This window comes from Schistocerca piceifrons, chromosome X (genome assembly GCF_021461385.2).
Source record: "Schistocerca piceifrons isolate TAMUIC-IGC-003096 chromosome X, iqSchPice1.1, whole genome shotgun sequence".
Lineage (NCBI taxonomy): Eukaryota > Metazoa > Arthropoda > Insecta > Orthoptera > Acrididae > Schistocerca > Schistocerca piceifrons.
In genome coordinates this window covers 451,573,001-451,597,623 of record NC_060149.1, presented here as the reverse complement: position 1 = coordinate 451,597,623, position 24,623 = coordinate 451,573,001, and the positions used below count along the sequence as shown (strand labels likewise).

Genomic DNA, 24,623 nt, shown 5'->3' with positions numbered 1-24,623 from the left:
AATATCCCAAATTACCTTTCCGGGTGTGAAACTGGACAAAAACAAAAAACGTACTTATTGAATTATTTTGACCCCCGTACATACCTTCTAACTTCCATAAAGGTCGTTTATTTACATCTGTAATGTCCCTTTGTGAGTCGTTTTACAAATTTAAGCACAAGCCGTACTGTGCAGAATTTAATGAATATATATTGTGACCTCGCCGTTTAGCGTCCTAAAACACCAATCACAATACATCACAGTTCAGCAGAACCACCTTCTCGCATCATTACGGTAAAGCGTTCTGCGACATAGCCAATGTCCACTAATGTTCATGGATTTTAGATTTGAATGTCTTGGAGGACTAGCGACATTTAGCCCACAAAACATTCGAGAATAAGGGATTTTTTTGTTTTTGCCAGCATAGATTGACTATGGGCATGAATATCGATCCCACAGTCGTCCACCGCATCTGAATAAGTCTAATGGTACTGAGGTTTGCATGGGTCTATGGAAAATCACTCTTGTAAACACAGACCGCTTGTTTCATACACAGCTTTGCTGATAGTAATTTTGGGTGATTACGTAGATTCCATCTTCCTAGATTTGCGAAACACTTTCAGCATTGAAACCACATTATTACCTCATCACCGAGTTACGGATGTACGGAGTATCTTCAGAAAATATGATCTATTTGAGGAAATTTTGTGTAATAGTAGATGGTGAATGTTCAGAAGAGATGAAAATCACGTTGGGTCTCCCCCACAGACACATAACAGGACAGGTAATACTCTCCATGTACATAAACTACACTCCTGGAAATTGAAATAAGAACACCATGAACTCATTGTCCCAGGAAGGGGAAACTTTATTGACACATTCCTGGGGTCAGATACATCACATGATCACACTGACAGAACCACAGGCACATAGACACAGGCAACAGAGCATGCACAATGTCGGCACTAGTACAGTGTATATCCACCTTTCGCAGCAATGCAGGCTGCTATTCTCCCATGGAGACGATCGTAGAGATGCTGGGTGTAGTCCTGTGGAACGGCTTGCCATGCCATTTCCACCTGGCGCCTCAGTTGGACCAGCGTTCGTGCTGGACGTGCAGACCGCGTGAGACGACGCTTCATCCAGTCCCAAACATGCTCAATGGGGGACAGATCCGGAGATCTTGCTGGCCAGGGTAGTTGACTTACACCTTCTAGAGCACGTTGGGTGGCACGGGATACATGCGGACGTGCATTGTCCTGTTGGAACAGCACGTTCCCTTGCCGGTCTAGGAATGGTAGAACGATGGGTTCGATGACGGTTTGGATGTACCGTGCACTATTCAGTGTCCCCTCGACGATCACCAGTGGTGTACGGCCAGTGTAGGAGATCGCTCCCCACACCATGATGCCGGGTGTTGGCCCTGTGTGCCTGGGTCGTATGCAGTCCTGATTGTGGCGCTCACCTGCACGGCGCCAAACACGCATACGACCATCATTGGCACCAAGGCAGAAGCGACTCTCATCGCTGAAGACGACACGTCTCCATTCGTCCCTCCATTCACGCCTGTCGCGACACCACTGGAGGCGGGCTGCACGATGTTGGGGCGTGAGCGGAAGACGGCCTAACGGTGTGCAGGACCGTAGCCCAGCTTCATGGAGACGGTTGCGAATGGTCCTCGCCGATACCCCAGGAGCAACAGTGTCCCTAATTTGCTGGGAAGTGGCGGTGCGGTCCCCTACGGCACTGCGTAGGATCCTATGGTCTTGGCGTGCATCCGTGCGTCGCTGCGGTCCGGTCCCAGGTCGACGGACACGTGCACCTTCCGCCGACCCAGCCGGGAATCGAACCCGCGCCGTCGCGCTGACCACTCAGCTGCCAGGGGCGGACTTCGGTGTGATCACATGCCGTAATGTTTTCAGTCCTCATGTAATTATGATATGGAGATGTAGCTGTCACAATTCTATGTAATCTCTAGTTTACACTCAAAAGGTAGTTTAACCACACGAAATATGGAACTCAATATGCCAAATGCACACTCCGCAGTTGGACGAGCACGAGAAAGTCTGTAATTTAAAATTTTGTCTTTGTTATTAGGAGTAACTCTCCATTTGGGGTAGGGTAGCATTAGGTCTTATTAATAACGGAAATGTCTTATCACTTAAGAAACCTTAAGGGGTGCTAGTAGCGAACCAGCGTCAGAATCTGTGTAAGTAACTGCAGGGATCTGTGTTCACTGCATAGTCAGACTCACAGTGAACTTCGCAGGGCGCTCTGCGCTTCGCGAACACTGAGCCTGTACTGAGCTCTGCCGTGCCTCGGCTGCAGGCAGTGCAGTGTGGGCTGACCTGCAGGAACTCTGTTACTCTGCCAGGTTCCTGCTCTGCCTCTATTGCGTGCAGACAATGGCGGGACAAACAGTTCTGTGAACTGTGTGAATGTTTTACACTCAGTCGCTGGGTTTGAGTGATTGAGTTCACTTATTATTTCAGCCTTCTTCGGCCCCGGGGTGGCGACGTCATTTGTAACCGTGAGTGTGGTACCGCCGCCGGCAGACTCCGGCAGGCAGGGTTGCATCCGACACAAGAAGTGGCGTAGCCGCCGGGGAAGTGCGAAGTGCTGAGGCATGCGGCACGCGCTAGCTTGCCACCTCCCCGCGACGGATGGGACCCTGGTAGAGAGGCTGCTGACGTCGAACGCACGGCACACACGCACCGTCACCACTATCATTTTTAATTAATTAATTAATTAATGGACACCATCACACCGTTTCAGTATAACGATATACAACCAGTGGCTAAAATGTGGCAATGTTCTTTTCTTCCTCACGCACCCCTAACGAAACTTCTGCTCAGTTTTGTACCCCCAACGATACTGTTGAGCGCATCCCGAGCACCTTAAATCCACAGCAATGTGTTAATCAGTTTTAAAAAATGGCTCTGAGCACTATGGGACTTAACATCTGTGGTCATCAGTCCCCTAGAACTTAGAACTACTTAAACCTAACTAACCTAAAGACAACACACACATCCATGCCCTAGGCAGGATTCGAACCTGCGACCGTAGCAGTCGCGCGGGTCCGGACTGAGCACCTAGAACCGCTAGACCACCGCGGCCGGCGTAAACAGTTTTAAATGATAAAAAGAGGAATTTATCTATTCAGTATATAATTAATTACATACGTATAACGCTTATTTTAACTTTCGTGTACTCCCCACGCTGTCTTCACATAGTCAAGGGGAAGGGCTACATACCAATTCAGAAGAATGACTGAATAGAATAGCTCAGTGAACTAAAGTAGTAAAGAGTGGTTTCAGTTGAATGAGCGAATAAAGTGCATGGTCCAGGCAACAGAAACTGTAAACTGGTTTCACTCGAAAAGAAAGAAGGGACAACTCGGTCAATACGCGAAACTATGTCGACTGTTTTCATTCGTTTGCTCCCACTAAGTGGTATCACTCGAAAGAAATGAATTAATCCAATCGATAACAAGTTTGTTTGTGTGGCCATCTTTCGCAGCAAGAATATAATTACTTGTTTTGTAAATAAAACTGCCTTTTCCTGCTGCTAGTTACTTTATTTATCCCAGACGCGTTTCGCCTTCTCCTGTTCTAAGGCATCATCAGTGGGATCTATAACTATACAGTTTTGTTACTTATAGATTATCAAACAGTTCACTTCGCGATTTTTTGTAACAAAAAGTAATTATTTACGATTTGCTGATGTGCGTTTCCTCAGATCTGGTCTGTTGGTCGCACTACCTCCAGACCAGATGTGAGGAAACGCAGATCAGAAAAGCGTAAGTAATTACTTTTTTTACAAAAAATCGCGAAGTGAACTGTTTGATAATCTATAAGTAACAAAACTGTATCGTTATGGATCCCACTGATGATGCCTTAGAACAGGAGAAAGCGAAACCCGTCTGGGATAAATAAAGTAACTAGCAGCAGGAAAAGGCAGTTTTATTTACAAAACAAGTAATCCAATCGATATTTAAAACTGCAACCGACTGAATTAATTGTTTTCATTCAGTTGTTCAAATAGATTGGTATAGCTGGAGGAAAAGGAATGAACTCGAGAAAAAGGAGTGAATAATTCAACTGATACGTAAAGACACATGCGAATTAAACGACTGTTTACCAACAACTGCCTAAATTTATTGTTTTCATTCCGTTGTCCCCATCGATATTCTTCAACGTGAAGTAGCGGCTCCAGGTCATGAAAACTGCCGGCCGGGAGAGCGGTGTGCTGCGCCCACGCCCCTCAGTACTGCAAAAAATGGTTCAGATGGCTCTGAGCGCTATGTGACTTATCTTCTGAGGTCATCAGTCGCCTAGAACGTAGAACTAATTAAACCTAACTATAACCTAAGGACATCACACACAGCCATACCCGAGGCAGGATTCGAACCTGCGACCGTAGATGTCGGTCGGTTCCAGACTGTAGCGCCTAGAACCGCATGGCCACTCCGGCCGGCGTCAGTACTTCATCCAATGACACCATTGTTGTAGGATGACACGGCTGTCGGTCGGTACCGATGGGTCCGAAAGGGACTGTGAACGTTGTTCATGTCAAGACCTGATGTTACATGGGACAAAGCTTTGAAATAAACGGTAGGGAAGGAGAATGGAGGTAGATTTATTGGTGCGGTTCTGAATAAAAATTCAGTGTTTCTGTAAAGGATACAAGACGCCAGTGCAAGCAATTGTGGAATACTACCCAATGTTTGAAATCCTTAGAAACTTGACATGGCAGCAGATATCACGTGAATACAGAGACGTGCTGCTAGTATTATAACAGGTCAGTACAGTTCACATAAAAGAATAGCAGAGATGCTGAAGGAACTTATATAGGAATATTTGAAAAAAAGACGACTTTGTTCTCGCCACATCTTTATGAATAAGGCCAAAGAATCAGTATTCGGGGTAAACTGTGCTACAGTTCTGTTGTAGCCATCACATACCTCTTGTAGGGAGGTATACGGATAATCCGTTTTTCCTATCGCGGCATACGAGGCTGGTATTGGGACAAAGTATCACCGCCATACGTGGCACAGTGACTTGCGGAGTAGTAACTTACATATCGCGTCAGTTCTCAGCCAACTCCAACAAAACTAAGATATTATATGTGACGCTGGTGAGGGTGTACAATTCCATGGCAGACTGTGTGGTGCGGTGGTTCGGTGTTCGGCTAGACCCGTGACGGGAAGCAGGCGGCAGCAGAGAGGCAGCTGGTGTTGGCACGACTCGCTGGCCGGAGCGCTCCTGGCGAGAAGTTAGCGTCTTAAAAACCACTGTCTGTTTACCGAATTTTGCTCCCTAGTGGAAAAACATGAAAGGTGTGCTTTAACGATGTGTATAGGTATTCTACAAGAGAAATGTATCTCCGGTACTGTGAATAGTATGAGAAAATACTAGCTCCGCTGGAATTTCATAGCTTTTGCCTCCAGCAATTTGATTTTTAGATTAGCGGAAAAAACAAAAATGAAAATAGTTTTACCGGAGTGATTCCGGGTTGAAAGGTGTAAAAATAGACACGTGGCCAATTGTGATTGGCATTACATTGAGGCAGATCAGGACCTTTACGATAAAACGGAACATATGATGTTAAGTTACCTTTGTTAATCCTAATGTTATACAATCGTGGGATCCTATTACATTATTTCAAACTGATGTCTTGCATTGCGGATTGTCATCTGGTGATACCTGTCCTTTAGCGTTTACGTTGTACTCTAGATCAAGCCGTCAGTTACTCTGTCACAGCCAAAATGACATTAAACGATGAAACTACATTATGTGGCATGTATCTGTTTTGTTCATGCCATAAAAATTCTAAGTTGTACATACATTATGGTTTATTATCTGGTATGTTATTGTAATGACTTGGCTTGCTTATGTATGTTCTTATTTAATTTTACTTATTAAATGTATTCATTATTGTATTTTGACTCTGGACTGCATCCATATGAACAGAATTTCATAAGATTTCTTATCTTACAACACTTTTATGTTCTTCTTGTGAAAGAGTGGTTTATATCATTACAAGATATAACTACGACTGCCTGGTTTTATGGATGCGTTATTTTATTGCCATTAAGTTTCTGTGTATGCCCTACTGTGTTTTTGTATTGCTTCAAGCATGTATCCTAGACGTATTTTCTATTATAGATGTGAAGATGGCAATATATATTGCCGAAACTAGTAATCAACTGATGGGTTACCAGAGCGATCTCAGTACATAAATAAAAGTGTCCATAAGAAGACTACAGTATAAATATATGAAGCACAGAATCCGTAGAATGAACACAAGTGAATCTGAAAATCAGTTATAAATATTCCAGTAACAGTAAATATGTGTTAGCAATGCGACTTTAGGCAGTTGCGGCCCAATAAGGAGTTGCGGCCCGATGAGGATGTTAATCCCGTTTTCGTGATTGTAACAGTCAAATGCTGCGCAGGGTGGCTGCATGGTTAGAGGCGCCATGTCATGGACAGAGCGGCTACTCCCACCAGAGGTTGGAGTCCACCCTCGGCCATGGGTGTGTGTATTGTTCTTAATATAAGTTAGTTTAAGTAGTGTGTACGTGTAAGGACCGATGACCTCAGCAGTTTGGTCCCCTTGGAATTCACACACATTTTTGAACAGTCAAATATGAAACACTGGACATAAACACTCCTGCAGAATCACGTGCGGCGCTTCTCCAAGTAGCAGTAGCGTCATGACCTACCTTATTTTCCGTTAAATTCTTACCGTAGAACGGAAATAAGTAATTTTTAGAATAGGAGATGCTACACGAAAATAATCAAATGCATCAGTTAGCGGAGATAATTTTGTGTTCCGCAACACGCGGTCATGTAATGGCGGCAAAGGCAAGGTTATGCCATTACACTTAAGTGTCAAGTAGGTGACCACGATAGTTTAAATGAGAGAAAATATCTGAGTTACACGTTGAATAATTAATTCAAAATTCAGATGAACAGAGTAACATGTGACGTTTTAGCGGCATAACAACACGTGGCAGATAGGCCAGATATGCCAAAATCTTATGAAAGGAATTCTGTATATGTGCCATGTAAATCGTTCATAAGCTCAAATGAATGGGACAGTGAATGAGTTGACTGAACTACTTTTCTGATTAAATGACTGAATGAGTAATCTATACTACTTATCTCATAAGACAGAGACTTAGCAACGATATCTGGAACATAATTTCATGCGTAGTGTGCATGACACCTCCGTTGCGTAAATCAGTGAAAATTTATCTACTAGATGCATATACCTCAGGAACACTTAACAATCTCACTTTCCCGATTGGTAATACCTGTGGATAACCTCAATAACATAAAACACCTCAAACAGCAAAAGAAGCAATCGGCTCCAATAAACACACAATGACTAGCACACGAAAGCTCTTATTCAAAAATTAACGTTGAGTTCCTCACTCGGCGGGTGACGATGAGATTGGGTCACTGAACCAGAACAAAACACAACACTTTCCATGAGCTTTAAACTAACCAAACTGTTTGGAATCGATTCTTGATACAGAATATCATATTTGCATTATTGTAGCAATTAATTGTTCACGAAATCCATACAAATTGTAAAAATGTATATATGTATGTGTATGTGTGTATGTTCCACATCTCCTCCTAAACTAGAGAACCTATTTCAACTAAACTTGGTACACATATCCGTTACTGTCAGGCAAAAATCGCTGTGGGAGTAAGAATCACCTGCCGGCCGCGGTGGTCTCGCGGTTCTAGGCGTTCAGTCCGGAACCGCGCGACTGCTACGGTCGCAGGTTCGAATCCTGCCTCGGGCATGGATGTGTGTGATGTCCTTAGGTTAGTTAGGTTTAAGTAGTTGTAAGTTCTAGGGGACTGATGACCCCAGATGTTAAGTCCCATAGTGCTCAGAGCCATTTTTAAGAACCACCTAAGCACCATAGTGCAACAGATATGACGTCATAAACAATGAGATGCGTGAAAAACTGCCGCATAATGCTCGTTTAACCGCATTACTTCTGTGCTAGCACTTTTATTTTCAATCAATTTCGCAGGTGGTATCCACACATGCCCCTGAATGCCCCTACAATATTATATCGTGATACCACACGTAGTTCAGGAGATATGACATCATAAACACTGGGTTGCGTGAAAAACTGCCGCATCATTATGTTTAAATTTATTGAAAAATGAAATGATCGTGTGGCACTGTTGGCCGGGAGGTCCCATCCGGGAAGTTCGGCTGCCGGGTTGCAAGTCTTATTTCAGGTGATGCCGCAATAGGCGACTTGCGTGTCGGTCACGATGATGAAATAATGATGACAACACAACACGCAGTCCACGAGCTGAGAACATCTCCAAGCCGGCCGGGAATCGAACCCGGGCCCGCAGCATGGTAGGCAAAAAACATTACCACTCAGCTAAGCAGGGGCACCTACATTTATTATTTCTTTGTAACTAAATCTGTTCGCGACATATTTCGCTGACGGTATCCACGTATGCCGCTGAACGTACTTGCACACATACATCACCCTAACACACATACTTCAATAGATATGACGTCATAAACACTGAGGTAGGTGAAAAAATACCACATCGCGAATGAAGTTTTAATACATTTTTCTTTACTTCTAATACACTCATACCCTCCATTCAACTTAGGGAAATCCCTGACACTTGGGAAAGCTTTTAACAGCTTTGAACTGCGAAGAGCAAACGGCTGTATGTGAAAACGATAGGCGTCTATGCTGGGTGTTCGGAAATTTCCGTTACAAACTTCTAGGACTTGCAGAGGGGAGTGAGTAGATAATATTTTGAAGGGGAACTCATGACCGGAAACATAGCGTTCCGCGCTACAACCATTTGAAAACATGTTGGTAACGCGACAACGTTTACCAGTAACTGGTTAGGCATTAATCAGTTCATCACTTGTTTTGCAGTTCCTCTCATTAATAGCCAAAGAAATTGTTCGTATACTCGTTGACTGGTTCTCTTCAGCGTGATGCGGCACGGCCTCTTCCAATTCGGGTATACGGCCAATCCCTGGAGCACCGCCGTCACGCTTGCTGACGGTGAAGCCTCGAAGCCGTTGTGTATTTGTGGCGAGAAGCGTATGCGATAGACACGGACATTGTATAGGACGTTCTTGATAATAGCGAGGAGCAGCTCTTCTATTACACTAGTCAACAGTGGTTTTGGTACAGGCAACGTACATATAAAACTTAATTCTGTAGTGTAATGTGACATAAAATGTGAAATCAGAAAGCGTTCATCACGCCAGGATTAAGAGTTATGACCTACAAGTTATATAACATAGTTCAATTTACTGTACAATTTTAAGTGCTTTATGTTTAAAAGGACTGTGATAGAAGTTAGTGCAGTGACCTTTTATGTTCTCAACTTTAATATGAACTACTTTTTGAATGTAATATCTAACATTAGTGTACGTTACATTGTGTATTTAAATCCTCCAGTCACATAAGTCTCTGAATTTCTCTTTTCTTTTTCAGGAATTGATCTGGCTAAGTGCATTCGACGGAAAAGTGTTCCTTACGCATTTAAAATACAACATGAAGAAACCAGGTCGTGGATGTACAAACTATACCCACTCATTTTGTTATATATATGGTGAATTCACAACAAGGAAACAAAGACGACCAATTTCTAATTTACTGAAGACGTTTATCATTTATACTTCAAATGCCAACTGGGAGATTAGGATAGAGATTGAGCACCTCATATAACTTGCACTAGGTGCAATTCTAAACTAACACAATGGCTGAAAGGAAAAAAAAAGAGTACTTACCATTTGGCATACCAATGATCTGGAGAGTGCCTCATAAACATGTTGATGATTGCTACTTCTGTTTGACTAAAGTAACTTGCTTTTCATCAAAGAATAAGAAGAATATTAAGCATCCTAACCTACCCTCAGTAATTAGACCTGTTCCCCACGGTGAAAACCTGCCAGTTCCAACTCCTCCACTAGTGTGGAAGGAAGTTCCTTATTCTGATCGTGAATCAACAAACGCTGAGGAAGCACAATGTCAATCAAGTGAAGAGGAACACTTTCCAGAACAAATACCACATTTAATTACACAAGCAGACTTCAATGACCTAGCTCGTGAATTATACTTATCCAAGGAGCGTGCAGAAATTTTATCATCACGTCTTAAGGAATGGGACTTACTTCATGAAGAAACAAGAATTACTCACTTTAGGCAACGAAAGAAATATCTGACGACATATTACCGGATGGTGGGCAACGTTTGTGCTTGTAGTGACGTAGTAAGATTAACGAAACAATACCATACGATATTGCTGAGTGGTGCTTGTTTATTAAAGCTTCCAAGACAAGTCTGAAGGCTGTAATATGGTATAATGGTAATACGTTTCCACCTGTACCTCTAGCGTACTCTGTGACGATGAAAGAGAACTACGTAAATTTGTCAGAGATACTTGAATTTATTAAGTATAAGGAAGAAAATATATGGTGATCTTAAGGTGATTGGTTTACTAACTGGTCTCCAAAGTGATTTCACAAAGTATTGCTGTTTTTTTTTTTTTGTCCTTGGGACAGCCGTGCAACAGATAAACATAATACAGTTAAACAGCGGCCACCACAAGATAAAGTGTCTCCAGGGAGAAAAAATGTGAAATATGTACCTTTGGTGGATTCTCAGAATGTTTTCCTTCCCCCACTGCATATTAAGCTCGCCCTTATGAAGAATTTATTCAAGGGAATGGACACAAATGTTAATGGTTTCATGTATCTACGTGAAGTGTTCTCTGAATTAAGTGACGACAGTTTAAAAGAGGGTATTTTTATTAGGCCGCAAATTAGGAAGTTAATGCATGATAAGAACTTCGAAGAAAAATTAAATCAGTTAGAACTTGCAGCCTGATGTTCTTTTAAGGATGTCGTTGAAGGTTTCCTAGAGAATACAAGAGCAGAAAAAAGTGACATATTAGTGGAAACTCTTTTGGAGAACTATAAAAATGTTGAATGCACAATGTCACTAAAAATGCACTTCCTTTAGGTTCAGGTTTCTTCCCTACCAATTTGGGAGCGGTTAGTGACGAACACGGAGAAATGTTCCATCAGGACATTTTGCGAATGGAAAGCCGCTATAAAGGTAGATGGAACCCTTCAATGTTAAGTCACTACTGTTGGTTTTTGAAGCGTGAAGGATATACATCCCACAGAAGGAAGTTGTTATCGAAAAGACTCACCCCTCCACCATCTACACCATCATCGAGCAAATAAATGTTGCAAATTTTCTTGTTAAAATGTACATTAGTCTCCGGACACTACAGTAACATAGTTTTATGGCATTAAGTATGTTATGTATTGTATAAGTTTAGTGTATACCACCCTAGTCTCTGTTTTTAGATACAGGCACAAAAAATTGGAGGTGAAAATCAAACTGCATTTTCAGAGTGAGCAACTCCATATTAGTTAGGTCCACCATGTTTTATCTCTGTACCTAAAAAACGTTTTTTGTTGTTTTGTATAGCGTTACCGGAGCTTCACCTTTGAGAAGGATCATGTCGGAGTGTTTTACAAACGTGTATTCAACCATGTCGCTCTAATACATGAAATGTATTCACAGCTGGGAATATAAACAACCGTCAGCTGTATTATGGAATGACGACAATGAAAATTTGTGCTGGACCGGGACGCGAGCCCGGATTTCCCGCTTATTGCTAGCGATGGCCTTACCACTTGGCTACCCTAGCACGACTAACAGCCAGACCCAAATTTCAGTATGTCGTCAAGCATGTGTCTACAAACTATACTTATACATAAATTATGTATATTCCCGTTCAGAGAAGACATTTTACTTCAAAGTCGCTTTCCCCTTGTCGGTGGATAAATACGATATTGCAGTAAATGTGTTATTCCGAATTATGATGCATGATGTATGCATCGTAATTCGGAATAGCACAGGCACTGCAATATCGTATGTTGCTCTAACTCTCACAGACACGTGAATGACTCTCAAACCAGGTCAAAAAGTTAACAGCCGATCCGACATAACCACCACCCACCATACCTACCTACGTAACTAGCAAACATATTTTCAAACGGCTGTAGCAGGAAAACGGTACGTTTCCGGACACGGGTTCCCATTCAAAATACTACGCACTCACTCTTCTCTTCAAGCCCTAGAAGTTTGTAACGGGAATTTCGGAACAGTCAGTAGGGCTACAAAGAGGCGGTGCCATGAAACGTTTACAAAATCGCGCTGTAGACACTCGAAGCAGCTGCACTTAGCGTACAGAAACTGTCCGGGAACATGTTACTTACGACGGTTACCGTGAAAGTAATGCAGCGCATTTCTTTTTTCTCAGCCGAAAACAATGCTACGAATGCGAAACGTTACGTGTATATTACTTGAAGTCACCACAGAGAGCGCGCCAAGTATCCACCACTTCCGACAAATCGCGTAGCTGCAGGACAGTTTCAAAATGGCGTCTTTAGAGTAGATTGGATTAGGTTCAGTTTTCGTTCCATAGACCCAAAAAATGACATGATTTTCGTGGGTGTGGAACACGTCAGAAAGTATAATACAAAAACGTAAAACATTTGAATATAATACTTACCACCCTCATCATTTGCCAAGAGATTCTCGAAATAGGTGAATACAATGTGGTAAAATGGAACAGCTATTATTTACAGAATTAACACGCTGCCAGAATGAAACACTGTTATACACTATTAATAAATTTATCATACATAAAATGCCTAATCTTGAGTGTTGTGACCAAGTGCTGTCACAAATGAAATCTAACAGACATTTTTACTTAAGCTGGCTTAACAGTTACTGTTAAGATATTCATCTATGGAGTAGAAGGAGTAGCCTATCAAAAAGTCTTTCAAACTCTGTTTAAACGGTGCTTTATCTGAAACCAAGTTTTTAATGGTTGCTGGCAATTGATTGAAAATGTGTGTTCCTGAATAATGGACCCCTTTTTGGACCAAGGTAAGTGATTTTAGGTCTTTACGACGATTGTTCTGATTACTAGTATTTATACAATGTATTGAACTATTGGTTGGAAATAGAGATGTACCGTGAAATGTTCAAATGTGTGTAACATCTTATGAGAGTTAACTGATAAGGTTATCAGTCCCTAAACTTACACATTACTTAACCTAAATTATCCTAAGGACAAACAAGCACACCCATGCCCGAGGAAGGACTCGAACCTCCGCCGGGACCAGCCGCACAGGCCATGACTGCAGCGCCTAAGACCGCTCGGTGAATTCTGCGCGGCAGAGATGTATTACTTGGGTCAAATTTCATTAAGGAATAAGTATATTGAGAAGCAGTGGTTAGAATACAAAGTTTCTTGAACAGGTTTCTACATGATGTTCTTGAATCACAAATGATTCTTATCACACGCTTTTGCACCCTAAAATCTTTTGCTCGGTTTGATGAGTTACCCCACAATATGATCCCATATGATATAATAGAATGAAAGTAAGCAAAGTATGCAAGGTTTTTATATTTATATCTCCTACATCTGACATCTCTGTCACTGCAAATACAGATTTGTGTAGGCTCTTAGGCAATTCTGTGGTATGCCCTTCCCAACTGAATTTAATATCGAGTTGTAATCCAAGAAATTTAACACTGTCAACCTCTTCGATTTGCATGTCTTCATATGTTATACACATGCTGGAAGGAAATCTCTTACAGGTTCTGAACTGCATAGAGTGGGTCTTCTCAAAGTTTAATGACAGTGAATTAGATTTAAACCAGTTATTAATGTCAGTGAAAATTTGATTAGCAGCTATTTCTAAATCTGTACTTCACTTGCTACTTATTGCAATGTTTGTATCATCTGCAAACAAAACAAATATAGCATCTGGCAATGTAACAGATGAGAGGTCAAGTATGTATACAAGAAAAAGCAATGGACTCAAGATGTAACCTTGAGAAACACCACATGTAATTAATTCCCAGTCAGATGAAGACTGACTGCTTACTACATAGGTATTTCGCAACGGCAACATCCTTTGTTTCCTTGTTTCCTATTAGATAGATAAGACTCAAATCATTTCGCAGAATTGGCGGTGACACCATAATATTCTAATTTACTTAAGGTGGGGTACGTTACAAGAATTTCTCACCGCAGAGAAAGGGTATATTCACAAACGCTTGTGCAAAGTCTATGGAGCATCTGCTGTCGACAGAAGCTGGGCACGGAGGGTGAGGTCATCAGAAGACGGTTCGGCGGAACCCCACGATTTTCAGCGGTCAGGTAGACCATCCACGGCTGTCACACCTGACGTGTTGCAGCGAGCTGATGTTTGGGCTATTAAAGGGTGCCATTCGTAGAAGACGTTTTGAGGACGATGAGGAGGTGATTCACACAGTCAAGCACTGGCTCCGCCAACAGGACAAGGGTTGGTACCGACAGGGCATACACGCCCTTGTTTCGCTCAGGAGAAAGGCCATAGAACGGGATGGAGATTAACTGTAAAAGTAGGGTGTGTAGATAAAACACCGTTATTTCGTACTTCTGTTAACGTGGGTATACTGCCACGAAAATGAGGCAAGAGAGACATCAGTACGTTCCGGTTTAAGGTGTTCGAGATTCATAACCTTTACAACTTCTCCAAATTTGATGAAGTCACCATAGACGATGAAGACAGTGAAATCTATTGTAAATATACACAAATTTTCTCTAAATTCAATTTAATTTCTTGTTCCTAGACACAGTTATCGTTCTTATTATCCGCCTTCACACAAGCTGAAATTATTCCATCATCTTTCGGGTTTTCATCGGAGAAAGCAATGCTTCATTTTCCAATATGTCGGCTGTTAATCGTGCTGGTATCTTCAACATCAATCTGTGGCTGGCAAGGTGGCCGCTCCTACACGCCGTAACCGATTTCGTCCAGATTTGTTTTATATGCAAGGCTTAACCACAAATAAACGCGATGGAAGAGGGAGCTCCAGATGACAAAGCGTTCAGAAAAAAAAGCATGTTTGGCGCGGGTTGGTCAAAGTATTAGCGATTTACGTTGACGTAAGTTGCAGGCAGCTGTTGGCATAGCGGAAAGTGTGAAGAACGGTAATCCGAGGGTTGTGGGTTGGAGTCCCAATGTGACAAGGTATTTTTATTTTCAGATCTATCATATCTTGTACTACAAATGGACCGAAATGGTTTATTAATATTTTTAAAGAAGAGATGAAAATGAAAGGCAAAGGAAAATTTGAGACTGAAAATACTTCTTAAGACTAGATTGTAATTCAAGCGTAAAGGACTTCGTTGCGGGTGGTTTGCTTTCAGACTGCCCTGTGAGAGAGACTGTTTTATAAATGTAAATCACGTTTTTCCATAGAAGCTTTAAAAATGACCATTATTTATAAAAATGCACCGTTTCTAAAGTGTTCAAGATACCGAGAATATTAGTTTCTCCTGTTTTTACGACGAATGTTACCCCAGCAATAGCAAGCATTTTAAAATGTACAAGTATTTAATTTTATGTACCAAGTTCTCGGCACGCTCTTGAATCCCTTCCTGGAAATTTATTTGCAATCCAAAATTTTCCTTTGTCTTTCCTATTCATTTCTTTATGAATATATCAGGAGAGAAAGTGTACTGAGCGTCATTTCGGTTTATTTTCAGTTATTTCAGCATTATGACACGACCCTGCGGATTTGCGGATTACCGTTCTCTGCTCTGTCCGCTACGCCAACCGCTACGTGGAAACTGCGCTGACATAAATGGCTCATGACGCGCCCTATCCGTAACAAAAATGCTATTTTTTGTATATACTTCGCCATTTGGAGCTCCCACTACTGTCACTTCCACTTCAGGTCAAGCCCTGCATACACCACAACTTTGGGAGAATTCGGTGATGACGAATAAGTGCGTTCCCCTCGTGACTTAAAACCATTTGATACAGTGATTCACTTTGGAGTAAAATGCGCTGCATCAAAGATAAGGCAGACGGCATAACATCACCAGTCACAGTTAGAAGTCTAAGAATGGACGTCTAAGAATGAAACACAGCAAGCGCCAATTCAACAAATCCACAGTTAGTAATTATGTGGTTGATTACTAAAATGGATGGCATGTGGTGGAATACCTAGGAGCGAAGAATCAGAACAACAGTCGGTTAAACAGCTTCTCTGCTAATTGTCTTTTCTCAAAGAGCTTGAGAACTAAATGTCAATAGGATGAAGCTGTGGCAAGTTCCTAGGCCTTCCCGTAATACATGGAATGGTCAGCGGAAATACGATATTCATCCATTGCAGATTTGTTGGGCTGTTGAACGTGGGTGTGTCGCTGATGTTCGATGCACCGTTCTTGCGCAATATGTGTTGTTTTTCTATCTAACTTCCACCACAGATACAAGTAATATCATAAATACCTACCTTTCACTGATCCCAGAAGAGTTGTTGTCTTTCCGGTGGGCCGAAGATCCTATCGACTTTATGCTTCTTCGTTGTTCTGGCAATTTTTGAAGAAAAAGCTTCCGCCTGCCAGTCACGACTTCACCATGGACGAGTGCCGGGCATATCAATACGAACCCGAGACAAAGGATCAGAGCAAGCTGTGGAAAGCTGTGGATTCACTACAGCTGAACCAGGCGAGCATCTAGCCCTCATAAGGCAGCGCAATGATGAGTAAATTTTGGATATGTCACGGTGTGTTGCTAACAAATTATGTTCGTAAATGACAAACCATCACTGGAGCTCGCTACCCCTATCTCCTTACGAGATTAATGGAGGCTGTGAAGGCGAAGCGACGCAGGAAGTTGTGAAGGCGGTTGCCTTTGCTCCGCGACAATGCCACAGCACATTCTGCACAGGGCACAGACACATTTGCTGCTTCTTTGGCCTATCAAATTTTACTTCCCATGCAGTATTCTCCTAACATTACACCGAATAACTTCTTCCTCCTTCATCGAGTAAGAAAACCGTTGAGTGGTAGTACTTGTAGAACGATGACGAGACGATTTTCCAGTTGGAAAGTTTACTGAATAAATTTTTGATAGTGGAACAGCTACAAGTGTTTTGTAAATTGTTGATGATTGAAAATACCGCTACAATTGTATTAATTTTTATCACTGAAGTTTTGTCACAATGCTCCTGTGCTGCTATTTTTGTAGTGATATATTTAATTTCCTTATGCGTCTTGCACAGAAAACCGATTTCACAACAGTTTGATCTGTAAAGATTTTGTGTTCGTTATTTTACTGGTTTAAACTTAGGTTATTGTATTTCCTTATCCGTATTGCGTATACTGCTCATTTTCCATTAGCTTCGCTCTGTGAAGACTTCCGCATTCGTTGATTTTAGTTGTTTACCTTAGGTTTCATTTACTTTTTGGTTACCTTCAATTTTGTCGACTATGTTCTTTATTGAGTACGCATCTCTTGCATAGGTTCTGTCACCTTCGATGGATTACTGTTTTTTCACCATCTCCTTTATTTTGGTTTTTATTTGGCTCGTGTTGTGCGCTCCTTGCACTGTGTTTACTTGAGTGCAACTCGTAGTCACATTATTCAGTCTTCGTTCTGTTGATAGTCGGGACACATCGGAACTCTCTGCGAGTAACTGGTGTGTGCCAGATGTGCGTGGTTACGTCAATGTTTGACACTTCATTACTTAATTTTGGATTTTTGGATAGAGTTTTCTTCCTTTACAGTTACGTCAGTTAGCGGCGTTCAGTGACACCGCTGTACAAACTTGGCATCGGTTGGGTCTTTCGTAAGCGTAGTAGTACAGCTTTTAGCCTTTCTCCTCAGCTTTTGGCTAGTTTTTAATCCTGTTTTATTTGAGTTTACTTAGACTTCTGGCCCTCGCCGATGCTTACAACTCATGGTGGGGCTACGTCGGATACATCTGAAAGGTGGTTACAGCGCGGACCCTTTTCCGTGCGCCCTCTAATGAACCATGTAGGATAGACGCACTACCTGTTAATTTACCGTAGATGTGTACATTTAGGGCTGTTGTGTGATACGTTTAAGATTGATATTTTTGGACCTCTTTGTTTTTAGTAATGGTAGCTTTTTTTAATGATTCTTAGTGTTTAGACAACTGACTTCATTTCAGTTTACAGTGAGTGGCACCTGAAGATGAGACTGTGGCCCCGAAACCGCGCTGTGTAAGAAACGTTAGTAATAAAAATTAACACAACTTAAATTGTATTTTGAAATCACGAACAGTTTACTGAATAGCCGAAACGCAGACTTCTACAACCAAGATTTCAGTGAAGTCATTAGTCATTGGAAAAAATGTGTCGTATTGAAGGGTGAAAATGTGGAGAAGGACTCACATCATCATCAAGTTTCACGGTTGCAGGTTAATTTTTTGTTAGGTGGTGATTAATACTCCTTGACAATTCGTCACATAACCACACAATACGCATTTACTGTGAAATAATTTATTGAGAAAGCTGTTTACAAAAGGGCCGAGTGATGCTGCGGCTACTTGTTGGCCCAGTGCGCCATGTGCGCCTGCTCGAGCTTCTTGCTGGACCAGTCGCGGCGCCGGAGTGCCAGCTTGTCGCGGAAGTCGCCCAGTGCGGGGCCGTACAGCTGCGGCGCCTCGGCCGCAGACTGCGAGAACAGCGCCGAGTGCGTCAGCCGCCGGCGCGCCGCCGACCCGCCTGCGCAAACACACACAGCCACAGCTCGCTTCTCTCCCGCAGCTCCGCCAGCTCAAAGCGCGCTGCCAGTCGCAAGCGTAGCTGAACCCCAGGTACATTCCGCTTTCAGAGTTTTTTGAGACGACATAGACTGAATAAAAATTAGCGGGTATTTAACAGGAACAGAACGTGGTGGCGCAGTGGCTAGCACACTGGACTCACATTGGAGGAGACGATAGTTCAAATCCTCGTTCGTCTATTTAGATATGGGTTTCCCGTTATTTCCCTACATCGTTCCGGGCTTAGAGCTGTGCTCTACTAAAACTACGGTTCGGTAGTTTTGGTACATTACATAAACGACGTAGGAAATGGTAGGATTTCCGGCAGTATTGGTAGCGTTGCTAGGCAAAGAAACCTAAGTGAGTGTGTGAGAGAGAAAATAACCGAACACCATTCAGTGTTAGTCCACTGCGTACATTACATCCTTACAAAATACAAACTGCAATTTATAAGTGAGAAAAATTAGTTGATCAATGGCAAAAGTTTCCTGTTATCCTTGATAAATGCGAAACATGTTCATGAACAACAGAAACACAATTTATATAAGCTCCACGAAGTATTGAGGTGATGTTTTATATGTTTCTGTTATGCGCTTGTTTCAATTTTACCTTTTTCTTTTCTTTTGAGCAAATTGCGTTTTCTAGAGCTACATGATAAATCTGTATTGGTACAAAATCCACTGTTTCTACATCTACAGCTACATCTACATCCATGCTCCGCAAGCCAGCTAAAGATGTGTGGCGGAGGGTACTTTGAGTAGCTCTATCGGTTCTCCCTTCTACTCCAGTCTCGTACTGTTCGGGGAAAGAAAGATTGTCGGAATGCCTCTGTTTGGTCTCTAATCTCTCTGATTTTATCCTCATGGTCTCTTCGCGAGATATACGTAGGAGGGAGCAATATACTGCTTGTCTCCTCGGTGAAGGTATGTTCTCGAAATTTCAACAAAAGCCCATACCTAGCTACTGAGCGTCTCTCCTGCAAAGTCTTCCACTAGAGTTTATCTATCATCTCCGTAACGCTTTCGCGATTACCAAATGATCCTGTAACGAAGCTCGCTGCTCTCCATTGGATCTTCTCTATCTCTTCTATCACCCCATCTGGTACGGATCCCACGCTGGTGAGCACTATTCAAGCAGTGGGCGAACAAGGGTACTATTACTTACTTCCTTTGTTTTCGGATTACATTTCCTTAGGATTCTTCCAATGAATCTCAGCCTGACATCTGCTTTACCGACGATCAACTTTATATGATCATTCCATTTTAAATCACTCCAATTGCCTACTCCCAGATAATTTGCCGGCCAGAGTGGCCGAGCGGTTAAAGGCGCTACAGTCTGGAACCGCACGACCGCTACGGTCGCAGGTTCGAATCCTGCCTCGGGCATGGCTGTGTGTGATGTCCTTAGGTTAGTTAGGTTTAAGTAGTTCTTAGTTCTAGGGGACTTATGACCACAGCAGTTGAGTCCCATAGTGCTCAGAGCCATTTGACCCATTTTGAACCAGATAATTTATGGAATTAAGTCACTCCTAATGCCTACTCCCAGATAATTTATGGAATTAACTGTTTCCATTTCCTGACCTGTTATATTGTAGCTAAATGATAAAGGATCTTTCATCCTATGTATTCGCAGCACATTACACTTGTGTACATTGAGATTCAATTGCCATTCCCTGCACCATGCGTCAATTCGTTGCAGATCCTCCTGCATTTCAGTACAATTTTCCACTGTTACAACCTCTCGATATACCACAGCATCATCTGCAAAAAGCCTCAGTGAACTTCCAGTGTTATCCACAAGGTCATTTATATACACTCCTGGAAATGGAAAAAAGAACACACTGACACCGGTGTGTCAGACCCACCATACTTGCTCCGGACACTGCGAGAGGGCTGTACAAGCAATGATCACACGCACGGCACAGCGGACACACCAGGAGCCGCGGTGTTGGCCGTCGAATGGCGCTAGCTGCGCAGCATTTGTGCACCGCCGCCGTCAGTGTCAGCCAGTTTGCCGTGGCATACGGAGCTCCATCGCAGTCTTTAACACTGGTGGCATGCCGCGACAGCGTGGACGTGAACCGTATGTGCAGTTGACGGACTTTGAGCGAGGGCGTATAGTGGGCATGCGGGAGGCCGGGTGGACGTACCGCCGAATTGCTCAACACGTGGGGCGTGAGGTCTCCACAGTACATCGATGTTGTCGCCAGTGGTCGGCGGAAGGTGCACGTGCCCGTCGACCTGGGACCGGACCGCAGCGACGCACGGATGCACGCCAAGACCGTAGGATCCTACGCAGTGCCGTAGGGGACCGCACCGCCACTTCCCAGCAAATTAGGGACACTGTTGCTCCTGGGGTATCGGCGAGGACCATTCGCAACCGTCTCCATGAAGCTGGGCTACGGTCCCGCACACCGTTAGGCCGTCTTCCGCTCACGCCCCAACATCGTGCAGCCCGCCTCCAGTGGTGTCGCGACAGGCGTGAATGGAGGGACGAATGGAGACGTGTCGTCTTCAGCGATGAGAGTCGCTTCTGCCTTGGTGCCAATGATGGTCGTATGCGTGTTTGGCGCCGTGCAGGTGAGCGCCACAATCAGGACTGCATACGACCGAGGCACACAGGGCCAACACCCGGCATCATGGTGTGGGGAGCGATCTCCTACACTAGCCGTACACCACTGGTGATCGTCGAGGGGACACTGAATAGTGCACAGTACATCCAAACCGTCATCGAACCCATCGTTCTACCATTCCTAGACCGGCAAGGGAACGTGCTGTTCCAACAGGACAATGCACGTCCGCATGTATCCCGTGCCACCCAACGTGCTCTAGAAGGTGTAAGTCAACTACCCTGGCCAGCAAGATCTCCGGATCTGTCCCCCATTGGGCATGTTTGGGACTGGATGAAGCGTCGTCTCACGTGGTCTGCACGTCCAGCGCGAACGCTGGTCCAACTGAGGCGCCAGGTGGAAATGGCATGGCAAGCCGTTCCACAGGACTACATCCAGCATCTCTACGATCGTCTCCATGGGAGAATAGCAGCCTGCATTGCTGCGAAAGGTGGATATACACTGTACTAGTGCCGACATTGTGCATGCTCTGTTGCCCGTATCTATGTGCCTGTGGTTCTGTCAGTGTGATCATGTGATGTATCTGACCCCAGGAATGTGTCAATAAAGTTTCCATTTCCTGGGACAATGAATTCACGGTGTTCTTATTTCAATTCCCAGGAGTGTATAATGCGAATAGCAACGGTCCTACGACACTCCCCTGCGGCACACCTGAAATCGCTCTTACTTCGGAAGACTTCTCTCCATTCAGAATGACATGCTGCGTTCTGTTATCTAGGAACTCTTCAATCGAATCACACAAGTGGTCTGACAGTCCACATGCACTTACTTTGTTCATTAGACGACTGTGGGGAACTGTATCGAACGCCTTGCGGAAGTCAAGAAACACGGCATCTACCTATCTACCTGGGAACCCGTGTCAATGGCCGGCCGGAGTGGCCGTGCGGTTCTGGGCGCTACAGTCTGGAGCCGAGCGACCGCTACGGTCGCGGGTTCGAATCCTGCCTCGGGCATGGATGTGTGTGATGTCCTTAGGTTAGTTAGGTTTAATTAGTTCTAAGTTATAGGCGACTGATGACCTCAGAAGTTAAGTCGCATAGTGCTCAGAGCCATTTGAACCGTATCAATGGCCCTCTGAGTCTCGTGGACGAATAGCGCGAGCTAGGTTTCACACGATCCTCTCCAGAAAAGTCATTATACTCGAACATAATACGTGTTCCAGAATTCTACAACTGATCGAAGTTAGAGATATAGGTCTATAGTTCTGCACATCTGTTCGACGTCCCTTCTTAAAAACGGGGATGACCTGTGCCCTTTTCCAATCCTTTGGATCGCTACGTTCTTCTAGAGACCTACGGTACACCGCTGCAAGAAGGGGCGCAAGTTCCTTCGCGTACTCTGCATAAAATCGGACTGGTATCCCATCAAGTCCAGCGGCCTTTCCTCTTTTGAGCAATTTTAATTGTTTCTCTATCCCTCTGTCGTCCATTTCGATATCTACCATTTTGCCATCTGTGCGACAATCTAGAGAAGGAACTACAGTGCAGTCTTCCTCTGTGAAACAGCTTAGGAAAAAGACATTTAGTATTTCGGCCTTTAGTCTGTCATCCTCTGTTTCAGAATCATTTGAGTCACAGAGTGTCTGGACATTTTGTTTTGTCCACCTACCACTTTGACATAAGACCAAAATTTCTTAGGATTTTCTGCCAAGTTAGTACATAGAACTTTACTTTCGAATTCATTGAACGCCTCTCGCATAGCCCTCCTTACATTACATTTCGCTTCGTGTAATATCTGTTTGTCCGCAAGGCTTTGGCTATGTTTATGTTTGCTGTGAAGTTCCCTTTGCTTCCGCAGCAGTTTTCTAAATCGGTTGTTGTACCACGGTGGCTCTTTTCCATCTCTTACGATCTGGCTTGGCACATATTCATCCAACGCATATTGTACGATGGTTTTGAACTTTGTCCACTGATCCTAAACACCATCTGTACTTGAGACAAAACTTTTGTGTTGAGCTGTCAAGTACTCTTAAATCAGCTTTTTGTCACTTTTGCTAAACAGAAAAATTTTCCTACCTTTTTTAATATTTCTATTTACGGCTGAAATCATCGGTGCAGTAACCGCTTTATGATGGCTAATTCCCTGTTCTGCGTTAAATGTTTCAAATAGTTCGGGTCTGTTTGTCATCAGAAGGCCTAATATGTTATCGCCACGAGTCGGTTCTTTGTTTAAGTGCCCAAGGTACTTTTCAGGTACTGCACTCAAAAAGATTTCACTGGATTCTTTGTCCCGGCCTCCCGTTATAAACGTTTCAGTCTCCGAGTCTATATCCGGCAAATTAAAATCTCCACCCAGAACTATAACATGGTCGGGAAATCTACTCGAAATATCTTCAAAATTTTCCTCCAGGTGCTCTGCCACAACAGCTGCTGAGCCAGGGGGCCCATAGAGACATCGAGTTACCATGTTTGAGCCTGCTTTAATAGAGACCTTCACCCAAATTATTTCACGTTTCGGATCTCCGTCAATTTCCTTCGATACTATTGCACTTCTTATCTTTATAAACACGGCTCCCCCTTCACTGTCCACCTTGTCTCTGCGGTATACATTCCAATCTGAGTTTAGAATTTCATTACTGTTTATATCTGGTTTCAGCCAACTTTCTGTCCCTAGTACTATGTGGGCGTTGTGACCGTTTATTAATGAGAGCAGTTCTGGGACCTTTCTATAGATGCTCCTGCAGTTTATTATTAGCACATTAATTTTGTTATTCCCTGTTGCGTTTTGCCTAGTACTACCTTGTCGCGTCTCAGGAGGCGTCTTGTCGGGCCTAGGGAGGGAATTCTCTAACCTAAAAAACCCACACCTGCACTCCACACGTAACCCGCTACACTTGTAGCCGCTTCCTGCGTGTAGTGCACGCCGGACCTATTCAGGGGGACCCTACATTTCTCCACCCAATAGCGGAGGTCGAGAAATTTGCACCCCAGATTTCCACAGAATCGTCTGAGCCTATGGTTTAAGCCTTCCACTCGGCTCCAAACCAGAGGACTTCGATCGGTTCTGGGAACGATACTGCAAATAGTTAGCTCAGATTCCATCCCTCGAGCGAGGCTTTCCGCCTACACCAACTCCGCCAACCGCCTGTAGGAACTGAGGATGACCTCTGAAACCAGACGGCAGGAGTCATTGGTGCCGACATTAGCAACAATTTGCAGTCGGGTGCACCCAGTGCTCTCTATCGCTGCCGGCAGGGCCTCCTCCACATCTCCCCAGCAAGCAGACACAGTGAACACTGGTCTTCTTCCCCGATCTTTCCGCTATTTCCCTAAGGGGCTCCATCACCGGCCTAACGTTGGAACTTCGAATCACTAATAAACCCCTCCCCCCGTGTGCCTG

At 43.6% G+C, this 24,623-nt stretch overlaps 1 protein-coding gene across 1 annotated transcript in view; it reads right to left on the bottom strand.

Annotated features, from left to right (window-relative positions):
- Nucleotides 1-18,435: 18,435 nt before the first annotated feature.
- The window catches only part of LOC124722415, a 397,391-nt gene continuing 391,203 nt past the window's right edge, over nt 18,436-24,623 (bottom strand). Inside the window, exon 9 of the mRNA XM_047247581.1 lies at nt 18,436-18,617. Coding sequence (XP_047103537.1) covers nt 18,436-18,617 — 182 coding nt within the window. The remainder of the gene's footprint in view (nt 18,618-24,623) is intronic.